Genomic DNA, 20,776 nt, shown 5'->3' on the forward strand with positions numbered 1-20,776 from the left:
GCCTTCTGCTACTACTGGTTTTATGAAATTTTGCTAGCACTTCTATTGTTTCCAGCCTCTTGAGGGGGTTACTGCTATCTAGCTGGGCCACAGCAGTAACAAACACATCTCAGAAGAACACCAACATAATGATTTTGATGAAGTTTTTGAAAAAATAACTTGCACAAAAAAGTTCCATAAGTATATGTTCAGCCTTCTTAGCAACGTGTCGCATAGAACTGGACCTCTCCAGAGGATTTCACAGAGCAAGGCATGTTCTGCAAGAACATTTAAAGATACAGTACAACAAAAACACTAGAGCAGTGAAAAAACTACCTGTTACTTAAGTAATGGAGGCAGGCAGAAGCCATACTGGTGAGAGAGGTCAGAGAAATTTCCAGCTGCTAGGTAAAAGCAGGGAAACACAGGGATCTGGGATGACTCTTCCAGACCACACAAGTCTGACAGTAAATCTCCAGCCTAGTGGAAACTAAAGACATCAGGAAATTCATGAAGAATAGCAGATTTCCACTGTGACAGAAATAACTGTGTGTTGGAAACACCATTAAGAAAGCCAGATTTGAAGCTAGTGGGCGCCTAGTCTCACCACAGACAGATGGTTCCATGTCCTGCTTGAATTATGGCCTATTGGAAATACTGTGAGATAAACTGATCTTGTGCCTATTCAAACCTTTACAGTTGGCCTATGGGACAGAGCTTCATTTTGTATCCATCAGACTTCATTAAACAAGGACAATTACATCCTTCCACTGCAGAAAAACTCAAAGATGCTGCTAATAAATAGTTGAAATAGAGCTTTTTTTACGAAAATAGAGATGAGAATGGGGAGAAAGCTTTATGAATCTGTTAACTGTCAGTAAAAATAAACTAGCAATTCAATTTTCAGCTCTTTTCAGTCTACCATGCTCCAGTCTCTCTGCAAAAGAAAGTAAGACACATCTATTTCTCACTCCAGCTACATTTTGGCTTGTTGGACCATATGAAATATGAGCTCTGCCTGACCCCTTCTAACACCGTGTTAGTAAAACAAAAACATTTGAGTAGTGGAGGGAAAGAAAACCCAACCCATGCAGCTATTTTACTTTAAAGGACAGGACAGTTTAGTGTAAACAAAGGGGGAATAAACTACAGGGATATACGCACAGTAAGAGTCAATTGGAAACAGCTGTTGGCAGATACTGTGGCAACCTGAAAGCTGGGGCTGCAGCTCAGGGTTGCACAAACTCTCTTTGTTTGTCGCCAGCTTTAAATCCCCTCTCATTGCACGTGTGTGCACACCCACGTGCACCCATCTGTAAGGTGCGCTGCAGGAGCAGCAAGAGCATGGCAGCAGCCAGGGATGGTTTGACTGGGAGTGTCTCTCCTTCAGGGTTTAACCTAAAGGAGGAAAGAGTGGGGTAATGAAAAAAACTGCAATGGGGTCGTAAAAGTCTTTTGATTATTGTCTGCAGCCAATCCTCCCAATTGCTGTCTTTAGTAATAGGATCATATAAGCCCAAAGAGCAGAAAAGGGCATGAATGCAGAGGTACCATTTTAGTTACTAAAGATTTTTGCTTTTCTGGTTGCATTTAAAGGGGAAGTTTGGGGAGAAACAGCAATCCTGAGCCAAGCTGTAAGGTATTTCTGATATCCTGGGTGTAACATTATCTGTTACAAACATTAAATGATCTAAGCCAGTCATAGCCCTGTTGACTGGTGTTTCCCATAGCACAGCACAGAGAAGTTAACAGGGCATGAAGCAAACTGGCAGCCTCCTTAGGGTCAGCGAGCTCAGTCTCTATCATCCATCTTAGGCCTGCTAACAACATGATCAGGATATTTCCTAGTGGAGAAGTTGACAGTCACAAAACACAGCTTTTCAGCTCTGCTTTGAGTACAGACTAGCAACTTAAGGTGGACTGGCTTCATGGTATGCCTGGAGCGAACACATGTTGTGTACCCTGAAGTGCAAGGTTCATGTTTCAGTGCCACTTTGCTGGAGGCAGTAGAAGAGAAGACAAACCACAGATATTGTCCTTTCTCTCTCTCACCATTTAGAGAGGATTTCTCTCAGGTAAGAATGAACCCAGACTTGCACAGCAGAAGACGTGACTGCCGAAAAACACGTACTGTTGCTGTCCACACTGCTTGTGTTTTGGAGATAGAAGATTTTTACAAATAAATTTCTAGTGTCATACCAAGTCATGGACCACCTTCCTGGATTCTCCTCAGCCCAGCCACCTGCACAGATTATGTTACCACTTCTAGGAAATGTTCCACCTGCTTACATGAGCTAATCTGAACCCCAGACACAATTTAGCAGGTCTGTCAAACAGCAGGAAAATCCTGTTACCCCTATGCCTCCCCATTCCTCTGCCCCAGCCTGCAGTCAGCTGCCAACACCAGCAAAGACATGCATTGGCAACTGCTGCAGAGGGAGAAATGTAAGCCTTCCCTCATTGCTGGTTTGGATGGTGGGGGTCCTGCTGACATGCAGGCTAATGCCATCTAAGTAGTATAATGAGAGCCTCCGTGGGTTTCACTAAGCAGTGGAAAGAACTCACTCCAGTCCTGGTGGTCTGGCTGCAACTTTGATTTTAACTGTTAGCTTGCTAGAGCCAACAAGCGATCACATCCGTGTGAACCTGCATTTTCTACTTATCAGTGAAACAGTTTTATTGCTCAGTACAGCCACAGCTTTCCCAGGTTCTGTCTCCAGCCCTGCCACCCCTCCTCTGGTAGGAAAGGCAACTTTCTTAGGTGGATCAGTGTCTGCACACATTTAGTTTTTAGTGACAGACATCCAACCCAGTAGTTGGTAGAAAGACATGAGAAGCATACAGAAGGCCCTCATGTCACAGCATTTGAAGGCATTAGTCACTACTGTAGGAGCATAGAAAAGCAACTCCTGGCGTCCAAACTTAATTTACAAGTACAAGACCTAATTCTTGAATATATCTTCTTACACTTACCACTCTTCTCACCAAGAGTCAGAAATGACAAAGATGAACATCACTCTCAGCCCTGCTGTATTCCAGGGAAATGCTCAGAGCAACGTTTAGAAAGAAACACTGAACAGAGACAAATGACATACACAGAGCATGGGGGACATGTGACTTGGAGTGAAGTGCAAGCACTGCCAAAGAGCTGCTTTCATCTGCCTATGAGTACTGATAGTTTTCTGGTGATGAGTCTTCAGATACATCCTGGTGTTTTTCTGTTTAATGCACAAAATGTGTGCTTGCATATCTTTATTAAGTGAGCTAACATTTCAGAGACACTTGCTTTTATGACACTGCAAGAGAGATTTTTCTGAAGCTCTGCAGGTATTAGACAGCAGGTCTAGGTGGGAAAAGAAATGTCCATTTTTTTAACTCCATCCCCTCTTGCCTCTGCATTGACCACAGCATACCCTGTGAGCTAAGGCTTAGCACACTTACTTGGAAAGGAGAATGACACAATTCTGGGCCCTCCGGCCATCAATCACAGAGAGCTCTTTCACCTTTCGTGTGGAGAGGTAAAGGTCTTCTGTTGAACCCATCTCTTTCTGTATATAATTCAAAAGGGAGGGAAAACAATCAGCATTATGTTTCTCACCCAAGACTGACACACTTAGCTGAGAGTAATGAACAAAACCCAACCCAACCTGGGAAAATCCACCCACGTGGTGAGAGAAGGAGACAAGAAGGGCAGAAAACAGGTAGGTAGATCCTGTATTACCAGACAAACAGAGATAATTCATTACCACCTATGAGATCATCTTTGATTCCGAAGACTGGACCTGATTCTGATCTATTGGACTCCCTCTACCAATACTTAGGTTTTTATTTTAATCTGCAAAACTAGCATGACAGGAAAATTGAGTACAGTATGGTAAAGCCCACTGGTGTCACAGCATATCCTTCAGCAGGTGCCTTCTGCAGGGGTTACATAGCATTCTTGAAAGGCTGCAGCACAGCCATGAAAAATCTGTCCATCATCTCTTAAGGCTGTCATTGGACCAGTCCAATCCATATTATACGAGCGATGCAAGCAGTACAGCAAGATGGCATTTATCTTACTGAATTGTCAGCATCTACACCTGAACTAGCCTCTTTTTAAAATTAATCAGTACCTTTAAACATCCAGAAACCACCCATTTTCAAATTTCTCTGTATATCACCATTGCTAAACTCATCAGCTGGAAAAAAACTGGAAAATCCCCATCCAAAATGTTTGTCACAGCACACAGAGAGAAATGATTTGCAAATCCAGTCTGACCATCCAGAAGTCTCTGTCTCCTTGTCCTGCATACACACCAGAGTAATGGGATTTGTTTCACTTCCAGAGATTGCTTTTCTGTAGTTACATTGAGTATCTTTTAACACCATTGCTTAAAGGGAAGTAGAGGTAATATTAAAGGTGTTAATCCTGGATAATAGCTCTCTAGTTACCAGTAGAGAAGAGGGAATTGGAAACAGGACAGTTTTTATTTTCCCAGCTAACTGCAGCTGGAACCTCTTCAAAAATGCCTTTGCATGATATCCATACTGTCATGCCTTGAGACTTACAGATTTGCCAGTATAATCTAGCTTTGAATGCACCCATGAAATCAGCAATATGACTTCTTTCTTCAGCCATAACAGCAAGCATGCTGAGTCAGATCAAAAGGTCCATCTACCCAGTATCCTGTCCCTGAGAGTGATCAACAGCAGATACCCAGGGAAAGGTGTAAGAAACCAGCAAGCATACAGCAGTGCTTCCCAGAATTCACTCCCAGGACTCAAGGTTCTGCAGCTCAAGGTGTACTTATATCAGCAGGACCAATCCATGCCAAGAGATTTTGACACCCAAGTGTTTGAGGGTTAAATGTAAATCACAGATTCATAATTCTAGTTGTCCACTAAGTTCTTGGATATACAAATCATTCATACAACGTTGTCCAAACATGCTGCAGTGAGCCACCACCAATACTAAGTGGCATTTATAAGCAGGTAAAATGCACCAGCTGGAGACATGCACACAATACTTCTGCTGGATGTGCCCAAAGTGTCTAGCTTGGCAGAAGAAAATTGCAATGTTACTCGATACATCAACCAGTTTTTCCAAAAAGGAAAAATTGAACATTGGGCAAGTTTATGATTTCTGAGAGAATAATTAACAATACCAAAAATCAGGGCCCCCCTAGTGTAATCTGGCATGTAGATATGTCAAAGTTTTCCTGAATTTCCAGTTTGTGGGGAGGAAGACATAAGAACGGGGAGATAGGCAGCTGTTGAAGGTAAGAAAGGTACTTGTTGGTCTGTGCTCTTGGTTTAAAAGCTTCGCTGCCCTTCACTAGCTAATGCTTGCAGACAAAGACACCTGCTTAGCATTAACCAACACTCATGCCAAGGAAAAAATCAAATTGTTTCAGGGTTCGTCTGTGTATGTAGGGTGGGGGTTTAGACAGCTTCCCCAAAGCCATGCAGCAGGAAATGGTATAATAGTGTCCATGCTATTTCCAATTCTCCAGCCCACAAGGTTCAACACAGATGAATAAATTGAACTATTCAGACATAGCCCACTCCTTGGTCATAAGGAATGGGCTAGTCTCATCTAAAAATATATTCTCTTCAACTCATATTGAGGAAAGAGATATTTATAGATACTTGGAGCTGTGTGTAAGCAAAAGCAGATGAAGCCTCAGGTTTTACCAAAGCCAGATTGCAAGTTAAACTGAAGGAAAACAGATTGCATATGGACTATCTGCATTTTCTTAGACACAGAAAAAGAGGAGCAAGGGGGCAGTAGTGATTAGCTTTTGTGAGTTAGGCCAATCACACAAAGCAAGAATAGTTGGAGCTGTTGTCAATCTGACACACAAGATCTCTAAGTTTTATCCCATCATTCTTTACCACCTTTCCATCTGGGAAAACATTATTTTATCTGATTCAGAGTATTTCAGATTTGAGATTTGAATTGAAAATTCAAAAATCAACTAAAATTTCAGTGATGGAAAGACTAGACATGTGGAATGTGTTGATCATATTGCTGCCATGTTTCAAAAAAAGTTTGATTTTGGTTAGCTGCAGAACTTGTGGTCTGGTACCACGGCGGCACCCTAGGTTTGAGTAATTATCAATACTTTAGAGAACTATTTCTACCATATTGTCTTGTTTCACGGTGCACCATGCCATGATGAAAGCCAGTAAGTGACCCAGAGCTATGTATTAGCCACACCCAGTGGCAGAGGTCCTGATTAGACTTTCCAAATACAGTTCCCTGAGGACTCATGGTGAGGATTACTTTATTCTGAAGCCACCAGAGACACTTGTGATAATATCTGAACAACCATCTTCTGAGAGCATTGCTTTTCCCAAAAGTGTTGGCAAGAATTTTGCTTAGGATGATGAATAAATTGAGATGTAGCCAGTTTGAAGACATGTGGGCAGTCTGATATATCTACTTCATCTAAACACCATTTCAGTCTTTCACTGAACTTTGAGTGTTTCAGCAGTCTGAAATTAAGTAGGCTTTCCTCCAGTCTTTCCCTGCTGCTCCTCAGCTGGCAAAAATCCTTCTGCCCAACCAAAGTGCCTTCCAGTTCTACAGAGATATTTTCTTTATCAGAAAGTCTGTGGCTAGTGAATATATCTGGAGACTTCAGTACTGTCCAAAACAGATGGACCACAGACAGTAACAGTGGGAGTGAAGGCTCCCTAAGAGCCCCTTTTATTCTCTACTAGAGAGATTATTATTTTGGTTAAGGAAGTGTTCACTTTCACTTTACTTTTTTTTTGCCTCTGGTCTTTTTCCTCAGGATCATCAAAAAGAGGCCTAAGGACACCAGCAGAAACCACAGCAAGGTTATAGCTAAATAAAAGAACAGGAATGACTTCCTATCACAGAACTAATCCAAGTAAAGGAATTTTTTGTACCACCTTCCCCACCCAGGAAGCAGAGGTGCAAGGGCATATGAAAGAGTAGCATAAGATAAGCCATGACCCCAAAACAGCATGGTTCAGGACTTCACCTTCCCACACACTGCAAGAGGATCAAGGAGGCAGACAGTTATACTCACCTGTTTACAGGAGGAGGGGTTAGTTAGCAGATCCTATGCAGGCAGCAGCCACAAGTAACGAAGAAGGAAACATGCCAAAAATTAGTCACAGAGAAAGATATCGAGTTTAACAAGGCAGCTGAATTTAGACACACACTGTTTTCTAAGAGAATAAAATGCTTAGCAAGTAATACTGGCCCATGTGGTTCAAAGGTATTTCGGCATTTCTTTGCATATTTTAAATCAACAGATGTTGTGGAACTAAGAGTTCTAGGTCTTTTCTGAAAAGAATAAATTCAGTCTCCAAAGCATAAATCTATTAGGTCTTCAAACATTAACTAGGATAACACTTAAATACCTTTACAAATCTAGTCCGGAGCCTTACTGAAAGAACTGCCAAGGTTAAAACTTGAGGGCCAGTTCTCTTCTCCTGATGTACAGACACTGTTTGCCATTATTAGTAAAAACTTGTTTCAATGACATATTATACCCTTTAACAACTTAGAGCCAAGTACTTTGAAAGCACTCTGTAACTACCAAAGCAACCTTATAGCACTACTGGGTGACAGTCATCAACTATTTCACAACATATTCCATACTCCAGGAAAACACTAGATATACTGTATCAAAAGGTCAATATTACACAGTAAGATTGGAGCAAAGTCAAAATACAAGTGTAAGATTTCTTGATCCAGCATTCTGTACACTGGACAATTCTGCTTTCCCTCATAGCCACCGAAAATGATACACTAGGCTTGAGAGAGAAGAGACCCTTTGTCATTAAAAAAAAATGAAGAAGAAAGAAAATATGTTTAATGTAAATGAAACTGGAAAAAATATGAAGAACATGTTAATAACAGCAAAGAAAGAAATGTCTTTATCTGTACTCATTCACCATTTCAGATGCAAAAGAACAGGTCTTTGCATTGACATTTTTCTTTACAGACATTTGGATGAAGTTTAAAAGTCACAAACCCAGGGTAAACACATACTTGGCCAGAGTGGAGTATTTCCAAAAATAAAAAAGGAGAAAACACTAAGTGTGAATCAACTGGAAAAGTTCTCATAAGCTTTTGATTCAAAAGCAACTTTGGTTGCATGGTCTTAAAAAAAAAAATAAGAAAAAGACAATTGATGAGGACTTGTTGATTGGAATCCAGTTCACACTGGAGTGAATATGGCTGAAAAAGAAAGTATCATATAAACTAATAACAGTGGAATATTTAAGGGGAAAAAAACTAAACAACCAAAACCCTCAGCAAAAGCTGGAAGGGCAGCGATATACCTAACTACACAAAAATACAAGTAGCCTGCATAAGTGATATTCTAGTGTCTGGAGCCACTGTCATAAAGTGTGTTTAATGAGGAAGGAAAAGAAATGTTCTGAGACCCACAGAGGTCACTCTCAGATGATGGCTTCATTCCAGTGGGCAAGGGTAAGGGTCAGGTTAGTTTATGGTTGAATAGGCCAGGCTGCTTTTCAGTGATTGGTAACACAGCCATAAATATTATGATTCTAACTTAGAGTCAGCAGGCCAGGACAGCTTTGGCTTTGGGGGCCCAAACGAAGCAAGGCTTTGCATGGTGATTTCTAGTAAGGACGTTGCAATGTTTGCACTCAAAACCTTGGAATGGCACCTTGATGCTGCAGTGGCTACTCGTGTGCACAGATGACAGTCTGGCTACTTGCAAGACAACTGGAAGCTCACCACCAAGCTGTTGGCACAGGAACTAAATCCAGTCTTGTAACAGCACTGAAGTTTCATGTGACTTTCTTCCCCTCTATGAACTAAGTTCTTGTTTCAGGGAATGGGATTCACAGAAAGAGAGAGGGACCTACTGAAACAGCAACAACTATTTGCAGGAGCAGAATGAGAAACGAAATCTCATCATGCAGTGGGTAACATCACATGTTTCATAGTTCAAGTTGGGATGCATATCGAGGTGGCTGTAAGCTAGTAAATCAGAAGAGTTATTCATTATGTTTACTGAACTAGATAGAAAAATGAGAGAGAAAAAGGAACAGATGGAAAGTCCAAAGGCAAGGGGTTGGTTTGTTAATTTTAAGGTACAAAGTTAATGAAGTAGTCATCATTACTGTAAGGATTAGTCATAAAGGCTGCTTATGGCAATCATGTCTCGGTCTTTTCCTAAAACTTCAGAGCAATGATCCAATTCTGCAGACTAGAAAAGACTGAATTTCTCCAAACATGTTCTAAAAGCAAAGGAAAGCTGTGGGAGTTCAGGGAGTACAAATACAGTCCCTCTCCTGCTAAATCTCATTCAGCAGAGATAGACAGATTGAAGGTGACTTGCTTTCCAAGAAAAAGAGGAGGGAAAAAAAGACATTATAGTAAATGGCTGCTTTTAAAATATGCCATTTGTGTTATAATCTGTAATTTAGACAGCTTCTGTCACCTAGCCAGCTGCGTCAGTTGGCTGTTTAAGAAAAAATAGGAAAAGTGCAAGACAGCTAATTCAGTCACCTTGCTCAGTACTTGGGAAACTACAAACTTTTTCTCTGGATGAATGGGAGAAATAGAAAGATGGATATCAAGCATGAATATAAAGCTCAGGAGGCTTTGGAAGCCAGCAGCCGCTGAGATCAAATAGAGTATTACCTGTTGAGAGTTGTTTCTGAGAGCTGCCCATTAGTATGAAGGATGTCAAAACCAAAAGGTTATACTCTGCCCTATACGTCCTCCCCACTTCTTTTGGTCTTGCAATTTTTTGAACAGTGGCAGAGCAGCAAATGATTCAGCCTGACTGCAGGTGGACAAGTGCCTAGATCACTGTCATGTGTTCTCTTCTCCCCCAGAAATTCAAGGAAGACAATGTGTGGAAGAGTTCACCCCTACCTGGTGTCTCTGATATGCGGAGAACATCTTTTCAAAATCTTCTAGATCCAGCACCTTGAATGCCTTTAAATCATCAATCTCATTCCAGATTGTGCCATGGATCCTCTCCTGAAAGAAAAAGTAATGTTTTTATGAGATAGCAAAAGCTTTTAGCTAAGAACATCCAATCCCATTTGGACAGATCATTCTCTCCTGCTCACTGAACATTTTCCTGTGTACTACTGCTGTCATTTTAGAGGGCACGCTTTGTTTCAAGAATAAAAGGAGAAAAAAATAGTGGTGGGATATTTTTGGGGAGGGTTTGTTTGTTTGTTTTTTGTTTTTGTTTGTTTGTTTTTTTTTTAAAAAAAAAAAAAAAAACAAAACTTACTGAGTATTTTGTATTTTTTCATCACAGCAAGCCTTTGATGAAAGAGCACATTCCAAGACTAGCAGACCACATCTCAAGCAATATCCATGATCCCACACTACATTTCCTTTCAAGAGTGGCCATCTGTCTAACACAATGATTGTGGTCATGCTGAAAGAAGCGTTACCATCATGAGGAAAAAGCTTATGAAGGGCACTGATGCATGACAAACCCCAGACACATCTTCCCTTCTGCAAATTTTTCCAGGTTCTGTTGTAAAGCCCAAAGGGTGTGTGGTTTTCATTCTGCCTGCCCGTGAAAGTAGTTTAAGATTGTATTTTTTTTTACTTTTAATGCTCTGAGTCTTTGAAGTCTAATTGTTTCCTATTACATGATCTCCCCTGTCTACATGAGTTCTTTGTTGACTCAGATAGACACAAACTATACCCAGATCCCCAAAAGAGCACCATCCACACTAACTGGAAATGTTCACAACCCATGTGATGCATTATCCTGAATGCCAGGGGATCTTATATGTCTGGCAGATGATTAGGCATGGAGGGCGACAGGCACAGACTCCTTCTCCAACTTGCTGCCCACCAATCCTGGACCAAACAAGCTCTTGTAGTACATGGATTAGCTAATCATCAGTCATCCTAAACTAGGAGAAGGCCTTGGGATCTCCCGCTGACATTCTCAGGACAGATGTCCTTGCTGGCAAAGAGGACACACAGATTAAACTACTTCCTCCTTCCTACTGACTGTTAAGGTGCATGTTGTGTGGAACAAGCTTTGGGCAATTACCCATTCAGAAAAGGAAAACTTGCTCTTCACACCTGACAATGCTGTCCTTCAGTTGATTTAGTTAATGAAGTGTACATTTATTATACTTCATTAACTGAAAAAATAAGTAAGGTGTTGATAAAAGAAAAAGGAAATGGACAGAATGGGTTGTAAAAAGATCTAAGAAAACCCCAAGAGATGAAGAGCTAGCAGAACACTGATGCAGAGAAATCCAGGAACAGCAAGAAATGGCAAGGAAACCCTCACACAGGCTCCAGCTCTGAAGTACCTGACTTGTACCTACACAGCAAAGTGAGTTAACACTTCATTATCAGAACTAATTAGGAACAGGCTCTACTTCCCATTCACAGTCATCAAAGGAATGAGGGAAATGTGCTAAGCCACAAAGCTCAAGGAGTAAGGAAAAAACCTGATGGGAGGATGAAATGAGGGGGAAATAAAAGCGTGAAGTGTTCTGGAGGAAATTCCTGGCAGGGCAGACACTGCAGAGGAAAACCAACACCCTCTCTCCAGAGGCAGTCTGTGAATGCCTGAGGGCAAGGAGGAGTGTCTGCAGTGGGATTTACAGTGAGAGCATATACTACATGGGAGCAGCACCCATCCCTGAACAGGCTCACCAATATCACTCTATCATTCCTTGCAATCAATGCGGCTCTTCTTTCCATAGTAGGAAAAACATCATGACCCTGTGACTAACATGACAAACGAGTTTGGGAAGCTCATCTCAGCCAAAGGAATAGGAGACAAAGTTAATTTTAATTTTATCCTAACCCTGGACTCTACTGCCAATCTTGGCCAGAAGCATCCAAGCAGAGCATTCATTCTCGTTCAGTTTCCAGGCTGGCTTTATAAACCTTGAATTATAAATCCTGAGGGATGTATTTGAACAGCAGACCAATTCTCTGAGTTCCTCACTGTTTCAGATTATCCCATCAAATACTGAAATGGAAGAATATTTCTTGACAGGAGCCAGTGGACATGACTTCAGGAGCAGTCCTTAGAGTCTCAGGAGCAGTCCTTTGACTCATCATTGGGATGGAGCCCTGAGGATGCCAAAAAAGCCCTATACTGTGTTTGAAAGAAGGCTGGATGTGACCCAACTGACAGCTACTCATAAGAATCTTGCCCATCTACCTGTCCGGCTGCAGACCTCTCACGGGAGTGAAGTTTCCCCACAAATGGCAAGAACAGTGAAAACGTGCTGCAGAACAAGCTAGTTCGAATTAATTGCAGAGGTGCCAGAACAGGCAATTCTGAGTCTCATGAAGGGATTGCAGAGAGTAGTTCTCACCCATACTTGCCCAGAAAAACAACCCAAGGAAGTGAAAATAATTCTCATTTAAATTCAGATTCATTTTAAGATCCAGGTTGAATGTGGTCCTGTAGAGGATGGTTTGTATGCTACTTGTGGCAGAAAGACAAATTCCAAAGCAGCACCCATTGCAATGGTATATACAAACAGAATTTTGGCCCAAGCAACCCAATACTAGTGCTTAAAAAACAAATGGGCTAATCCACTCAAAGAAAAAATGAGACATGCAGAGGTATAAACAACTTTTGTTACACAATACACTTTCAATGGGGCTGTTCCTTCTCTTTCTACCCTAAGCTCTGCCCTTGAAAACTTTCATGTTCTTGCCAGATAATTTCCTACACTGAGCTCTTGCTACTCAGTTATGGATTAATTGGCTGATAGTTCCTTGTCATCAGCCAGAGAGACTGAGCATTTTAAGAGAAACAGACTTGCATAATGTGGTTGCTCTGATAAATGATTCCCTCAGCACCATAAAAAATATTTATGGTCCCTAAACAACAATTTAAAAATAAATTCTTTATTTCTTCTTTCTTTTTTCTCTCTCTTCCCCCCCCCCCCCCCCCCCAAAAAATAAAAACCCACACCAAAAAAACCAGAGAGGTCACTTCATCTGTAACAGACTTTTCTCCCCATCTTTATTTATTTATTTATTCATTCATTCATTTATTCATTCTATAAGTCTTCCAAGATCTCTGGTTCCTCTGCTTTGCAAAGTCTTGGCCCCCTTTGAGAAGCAAATCATATGAACTACATTTCCCAACCTCCTCTAGCAAAATAGTAGTACATACTAGGCAAGGAAACAGCTTATTAACCGAACAAATATTGACAAGGCATTTGCTCCATCAAGGTGAGTTTTTGATACATTGTGTTTAACAATTTGCTTGCTGCAGCTGCTGCAGTTATGTTGTTCCAACTTTGTAATGAAGCCCAGTTTGCAGAAAGACCTACCAAAATTAGAGAATGACAGTATTTCATGGAGCTACAAATCATATCAAGCTGTCCTCTGTTACATCTAACAGATGATTTTATATACTCTGAAAGATAAATAGTGATCTGCAAGCCACCAAACTCCATTATGGCTCAATAAACTCACTGCATGAGTGAAAATTTTGGGAAAGCCTTTCATTTGTCCTGCAGATCCAGCGAAACCATAGAAACTATGACTGTCTTGTGAATATTGGAACAGGCAATCCTGTTTATTAGTAGGTTAGTATTTGTAAAATATTAGCCATCAAAAAGTGAAGCAATTTAAATTTTAAATTCATAATTCATTATTAATCTGAAAAGGGGATATGAACAGAGTGTGTCTTTCAAATTTCTCTCTTGATATCAGGTCCTTTCCTCAGTGTAAGAAAAATCCGCTTTGAGCAAAAATTGTATTTCTGTCATGTTTGTTAATTAAGACAGCTGTTTTATCTCATTGTAGGACTAGGCACCACCAAGGCTATTATGAGTAGCTTCACACTGAGATTTTGTAGAAATTTCTCCATTAATTTTGACTATCTGGCAGCAGTCCTGCATCATTGTTGGCCATGATCCTCAGGTTGTTTTTAGGAAGAAAGTTCTAGAAATCAGAATTATCAATACCATTACAGAAACATTTTTAAAAAATCAGTGTAAAAATTAACATTTTCTGTCTATATGATTTTTTTGGGGGTTTTGGTGATGTGGGGATTTTTAATCCTATGCGGCATGTAGAACAAATGCCTTTCTTCTAGACAATTTCACCTAGGTATTTTTAGGGCTGGCTAAAGAAAGCTCCTTTCAGATCACTAACTAGAGTCATTACCAGCCCGACTCTTAATGGGAAGTTGCTCCTCCAGCCATGAGATAATAAGCAGCACAGTTGAAGGTTGACTTGATTTACTCTGCTAACTTCAAATAAATATGGTTATATTTATTAAAGAGGCAATTATATTAATCCGTACTTCCAGTGTGCTTGAAACAAGTCCATCATTTGGATTAACCATAAATTTCTGGTCCCTGTTTGACCTTGGGTGTTGTGTAAAATTCAGATTGAGAGAGCATACTCCACTTGCTGTCCAGAAACAAAGAAAGGAATCTTTCCAGGATATTACAGTGGTTACATTGCAATATCTTTTTCTTAAAAAACAGAGACCCTTGGCACCAGCATTACTGTAGAGCTGTATGAATGGAATTCACAGATGATGCTACAGTGCTGTATGAATGGAGCTGTGGTGTGGACGGGCTTCATCAGAACTCAGCCCATCTGTGCATCTAAATGGCTTTGCCACTGATCGTCAGCTCACATCAAAGCTAGCACAAAATCTTTAATTCTCAAAGGAAATTAGAGTTTTTGGAGTTTACTTGTTAGAAGCACGAATACTTTCCAGTCAAACCTTCTTTTGCGGTGCCCATGGGACCTGTGGGCAATCTGTTATTGTCAATTTCTAACAGTTGGAATCTATTTGGTCATTCTCCTAACACCCAACAGCCCAGTCCTTTCCTTCCAAAGACAATATCATCATTGGGGAAAAAGGTGTCATATGAATTGCCCTAGAGAACAGCCTTGATTCTACTACTGAGAAAGTACATCGCAGACAAATCCCTCTTGGCCAGCCCCATCCACACTCCTCTCAGCCTCTTGGCTTTCTCTCACTCCTTTGAGACAGGCTGCATGGACAGAGAGGGGTTTGCTCTCATGTGGGCTGCCTCAGTCCTGGCATCATCCTCACACTTACTTAAGAAAGCTTAGGAGAGAGACTCTGTACTAAGTGCTTTGAGAAGGATGGTCTAAACAGTATGCAGAGATACCCAAGAGCTGAATAACATATTTGACCTGGCTGCAGCCCTAAGTTTGTGCACAACTCTGTTTCCAACACTGTGTCACGTCACCTCACCTCACTGTGTTGAATGGTGCAGACATGCCTGTGCTCCTTGCTAACTAGACCGGTCTTTTAAAAAAAGAAAAACATACATGGTGTCAGATGTATTTTTCCTCAAAATGTTTTTGTGGGGAAAACTTGCACTCATGCGAACTGGAAGTTTAACACTACCACGAACCACAATAATACTGATCACACTTGCAGGCCTCAGTTTCTTGTGCTCAAAAACTCAAGATATGTTGCTCCCAGCCAGTGTGCCTGTTGTGAGTCTTCATTCGTTCAAGTATGGCTATTTTGGCAGTTCCAGAGAACACCATAGAAGTGCTGCAATGGTAACAAAAGGCAAGATGAGGCCATCTGACCTACCCATGACTTTGCATTCAGAAGATTCCTATCTAGGTGAATAGATAGAAAGTGCCTGGTACTGAAGCAGGGAATTGAGGATAACTGATGAAGATGACCAAAATGTATCGCCTCCTCCAGCAGTCAGTGAAATCAGTAATTTCACAAAGTGCAACCCAAATAACAAGGTAAGCCACTTGTTTCTGCACCACAACCTCTGCAGTTTTGCAGAGGCTTTACTAGGTCATAACACTAACACTGGCAAACACCCGAAAATGAAGCCCCCCCACCCTCTTATGACCCTTTTTGCCAACTATTCTGTCTTCCTCAAAATAGCATCTTTTACCCACCTCACCACCCAGGTCTTCAATTTTATTAACACAGCTGCCTTCACTCCTAACCAGAGGGCAGGATAAGCCTACAGTTACCGTACACTAAACAGAAACACCTGTGACTCTCTCTTTTTCATATACATTCATATATATACATATATTAGTTATTACTTCTTTTCTTCAGAGCACTAAGTCCCATGTTCTGCAAAGGAAAATAAATCCCTGTCCTTACATTCTCTCCCACACCCCCCACGTGGCCTTGACAGACAAGCACAGACGGTGCAGCAAATATTTCACTTCACTTTATTTTAAAGAAAAGGGGAGAGGGGGAGAGAGAATTCTTGTGGCATTCCAAAGGTCCCTGGACACTCATTCCAAATACCAGAGTTGGGCCCTGGGTGAGTTTCAGTCTAAAAGAGAACCTGGGTTTCTAGGCAGCAGTCCAAACTCAACACAGACACTTTTTTCTTTCTAAATCAGTTAAAAAAATTAAGACCTAAGGAGGAGGGAGATGAAGGGGGGGGAAGGAGAAAGAAGAAGAAAAGAAAAAAAAAGGAGAGACGGAGAAGTGGAGGGGATAGAGAGGCAACCAAGGTAGCAGAAAATGAGAGCAACAGGAAGAATCAAAGTCCTCTGGTCTCTGGTTTTATTGCCAATTTGGAGTTTTACTGCCATGAGACAGAGTTGTAACCATGCAAGGAGAAGGGCAGCTTCCCTCATGGCCATGAACAAATGGTGGGGAGGATCAGGCCACCTTTCTTTCCTTGGTGATGGCTACTGCCAGAACAGAGGAGGCTGGGTTTGGAACTGGTTCTCACCATGTTTTGCCCACATTTGCTCTGGCCATCCTTTTCCCTAATACGCAAGTGAGTGCAGAGCTTTGGCACACCAATCCTGGAGACGTCCAGCTCTGGCTTCCGCACTCAGTCCCACTACAGCTTTGTCTAACCAATAACATGCCCAGATCTACTGCAGCTCAATTTAAGCAGCACCTTGGTCATCACAGGAGATACATCGCACACTGCTGGAAAACTGGAGAGACTCCCTCAAGATAGTTACTGACTCCTACTGACCTCAGTCCACGGAAAGCCACAATATCACTTGATTCTGTCACCTTGCACTTCATGGCATTAATCAATACAAAGTTATACTTAGAAAGTAAATTAATTGCTGAGAGTACTGCAATTTCTTACCTCGCTCAGCTTAGCCCAGTTGAAGGATTTCAGTGGGTGTGAAGGCTGCGGGATAGATTTCTTCTTCAGGCTGGTGCCACTGCTGCTGAAGGTGGTTGTTGAAGGGGGTGGCATCCCCATGCCAAAGAAAGGTGGTGCTCCTGGTGGGGGAGGAGGTCCTCCTGGAGGAGGTGGTGGAGCAGGAGGAGGGGGACAGGTGGAGAAAGGCAGAGGAGGTGGCAGGGGTGGCAAATTCTCAGACATCTGAGAAGAGGACAAAGTTAATGGGCCACCTGGAGGGGGGAGTGGCGGGGGTGGGAAGGAAATGCTGCCCCCTTGCTGGAAAATAAAAAAACACACAGAAAAATAAAGCAAACAGTTTAAAAGGTACAATAACTCCATGTTGCCTGTTGATGTGATTTTATTATGAGTCTCAAAATATTTGATGTTTTCTTTAAAGCCTCCTGCACTCAAAGTCATGTAATAAAGGGAGGAATCTCAGCTTTCATTTAAGAAAAAGTTTCAAGCCCTTGTGGAGAAGAGTTTGAAAAAAGGAACCATAAACGGCTCAGAAAAACAGAAAGCTAGTAAAAGAAGAAAAAATGTATTATTTTCTCCTTATGTATGAAAATTAAATCTTAGTGTTTGAAATATTGAATACCTGTCATTAGGCCCCACTAATGCAAAGTGGGAGAGGGACGGAGAGAATGAATCTGCTTTCTGCAGCGCCTAACTTCTGAGTGTTGTGTCCTGTTGAGTTGAGGCTCAAGAACACTGCTGGGACAGAGGGAGCAGCTGCAAATGTCACTTCTACAAAGCTGCAAGTCAGTACAGATGCTCTTGAAGAATGACACGAATCCTGTTTCTTCACTAAATTTACTTACATATCTGGGACTTTTCTCTCTATTCCACTGAAATAACAACCAGGGCCATCCCACTCAGCAGTAAAAATTATGGCTGGAGTAGGACACGTGACTCAGCAGCTCCTGCAAGGAAGGTGGCTGAGGAGAAGGAATGGAGCAGCCCATGCATTATCCATTTTATACCATCAGCTCCAGGATTTCCGTCTCAACTAAAATCTGAGCAGCTTTTAAGTATTCATCTTTGTAGCTGGCTAGACAGACTCTCTCTGTACTGACCATAGAAAGTGTTTCAGTCATAATGTGCTTTTGTTTGTCCTTCACTAGTTAGCAGACTTTAAGCAAGAATGGGAAGAGTCCCAGTCTCATACCGAGAACTCATTAATTTGAGCCACCAGGTCATTCATCTGGTCCCGGGTCTGGCGCAGCTCCAAGGATTCCTTCTGCAGCTTGTCCTTCATTTTGTTCAGTGTCTTCATCATTTCATCTTTCTCCTGGGTCTTTGTCTCACATTCCCGCTCCTTCTTCTCTAGCCTGCTCATCAGCTCAGCATGATCTAGGGGAAACAGGCAAGTGGGGCTGATGAAATAAAGCTCACAAACAATCCCTGAAGAGATGCAGGTTGTGCTGAAATAAAGCTGACAGTTCAGCCAGGGAAGTATAATGAGAGTAGGCAAAAGAAAATAGGGTGTGGCTATCTTGACAGTGACCATCATTGATCAAGCCAGCAATGCCCAAGTTTCACTTAGACTGTAAAATCACTTCATGTGACAACTGAGGTAAGCACCATCCTGTAACACACATAAAGTAATCACCATGAGACAAAATGTACCAGAGGGAACAAAGCAGGGGTTGTCCACAAAAGGGAAAGTTGTGCCCAGCTCTGCTGCTCGCTGCTCTGTGACTGAATCGGGATCAGTCTTGCCTCCTCTTTTGCCTCCCCAATCACAGAGGACACACTCACCTTTCCGAAACTTCTCTGCCTGATCCCTCCACTGCTTGACCTCATTTTCATTCACAAGCCTGAAAGATAAAATCATATAATTTAAACTTTTTCTAAGCTACCCAGGCTGAAAGGCAACTGGCCATTATGTGTACTGATCAGCAAAAGGCAACCTGGTGAATTTACATTTTTATACAACATCATACCAGTGGTCAGTCTGGTTCCAGATCCTGATCCCTACTGTAGCCAACAGCTAATATAAATGTGATGGCTTGTTGCTCAAAGTCCTGAAAAGGGATAAAGGAATGCCTGGGAGAAAAAACCCTGACACGTTCCTGTCTTTAGGTAATGTCCTCAAAGTACCAAGTCTACTTATTTTGAAAGAGAGAAGTCATCACTAAAATAGTAATAGCTGCTGTGTGTTATAAATTACCCCACCCTTAATATGAGACCAGATTGCCATCTTTTTCTGTACTTTCTAAGGTTCTATTTTTAATTTCTTACAAGGAGAGAGGATGCTTATCTATTGGATAATATATCAGCAAGAAGGCAATGCTCATATCTCATACTGGCACAGCTATTTCCTATTACTGATAGAAAATATGCAGGGCATGCTGGGGATTGATTAGATATGCAGAATGAGGAGTAGCTATGAAAGTAGAAAGGGAAGATCAGGCACAAGGTCTACAATGAAGTCTGATATCCAAACAAACAGAAAGAGATCAACACCAGCGTATTTTTCCATGATGAGAAATCAGGTTTGATTTTGGCCCATGCCTGTAACAGGAGGGACTGTGAGATTTCAGAAGGGTAGTGGGCCATGAATTACCTGCAGATGCAGATGGATGGGATGAAGAGTCCAAAACTTTGGCTAAAAAAGGACTGAGAACAGGGGAGTTGACATGAGAGCCAGCTCATGTAGCTAGACTTCTCACATGATGCATCCTATGGGAAAAAATACTGGTAACGCCCTCAGCCAAGCCTGTGGGTGAGAGCATGCAGACATTTTCTGAAGAGGTAAAGGGGTTTGTGTGCTAGGTGGGGGCTGCTTTCCACTATTCGAGATCTTTCTAAACTATGTGCTCATTAGTAAGGAATGAGATCTAAATATATGACCATTTTTTTTTTTTTTGGAGAGGGGGATATCAATGAAAGCTTTCATCAACATCCTGAATAAAAAAAGGCACATGAGGAAGCCTTGCTATAAAATCATGGGTATTTTTTATGCTCTTCTAACCAGCTTAATATTTAATAGAAATTAGAAGCCAAAGACAATGACCTTGCTAGAAAATACTGTCTAGTTAAGAAGTTATTAGAAGAAAAATGTTTGGAAGACTAGCAGGACAATGAGAAGCTGTAAATTAAAATAAGAAACTCCTCAGATATGATATTTTATTTCCTAAGCACCTTCATACTTATCAAATACTTATACCTGCATAACAGAAATAAACAATAATAATGCAGCTTACATTTTAATGATATTTTTAACATTGAAGTTTTCCAATGGAGCTATATCTGGATCATCTCCTCGTTCATCCTGAAGAACAATTTGTTGGAGTATTCTGTCCAACAGCTGCCACTGCTGGAAGTTTCCTCCATTCCTCTTATCTGTTAGGAAAAAAAAACAACTCATAAGAACTTCCATTTCCATGACAAAGTACACAGACCTGCCAACAGACTGGCATTCTTTCCTTTCCACCTTCCATCTCAATCCTGTATGTAGTAAACTACAGAACACAAAGTCTAACGTCAAACTATTGCTAGCAGATTATTTGCAAATTCCTGTCATATTGGAACAGCACGTAACAAGCATGGGCAACTCTCTGCCTGATTTGCTGCATGTTCATAACGTTCAGCCCTTCTGACAGATTTGCTCTAACTTGCACTTTAAACATCTACAGAAATGATTTCTCTGCAATCACTGTTACTCAGTATTTTCTGGGGCTTGATGCTG

The 20,776-nt window shown here is 41.4% G+C and overlaps 1 protein-coding gene across 5 annotated transcripts in view; it reads right to left on the bottom strand.

The window, feature by feature from the left end:
- The window catches only part of DAAM2 (dishevelled associated activator of morphogenesis 2), a 228,943-nt gene that overhangs the window by 33,599 nt on the left and 174,568 nt on the right, over window positions 1-20,776 (bottom strand). For 4 of the 5 annotated variants that reach the window (XM_042789298.1, XM_042789300.1, XM_042789301.1 and 1 more), the window contains 7 exons: window positions 20,292-20,430; window positions 18,844-18,902; window positions 18,251-18,435; window positions 17,041-17,358; window positions 9,860-9,967; window positions 7,023-7,055; window positions 3,421-3,527 (listed from right to left, as the gene is read on the bottom strand). In XM_042789298.1, coding sequence (XP_042645232.1) covers window positions 3,421-3,527; window positions 7,023-7,055; window positions 9,860-9,967; window positions 17,041-17,358; window positions 18,251-18,435; window positions 18,844-18,902; window positions 20,292-20,430 — 949 coding nt within the window. The remainder of the gene's footprint in view (window positions 1-3,420; window positions 3,528-7,022; window positions 7,056-9,859; window positions 9,968-17,040; window positions 17,359-18,250; window positions 18,436-18,843; window positions 18,903-20,291; window positions 20,431-20,776) is intronic. The other variant, XM_042789299.1, reaches the window with a different exon arrangement.

This window comes from Tyto alba, unplaced genomic scaffold (genome assembly GCF_018691265.1).
Source record: "Tyto alba isolate M040663 unplaced genomic scaffold, T.alba_DEE_v4.0 Super-Scaffold_16, whole genome shotgun sequence".
In the NCBI taxonomy this organism is placed as follows: domain Eukaryota; kingdom Metazoa; phylum Chordata; class Aves; order Strigiformes; family Tytonidae; genus Tyto; species Tyto alba.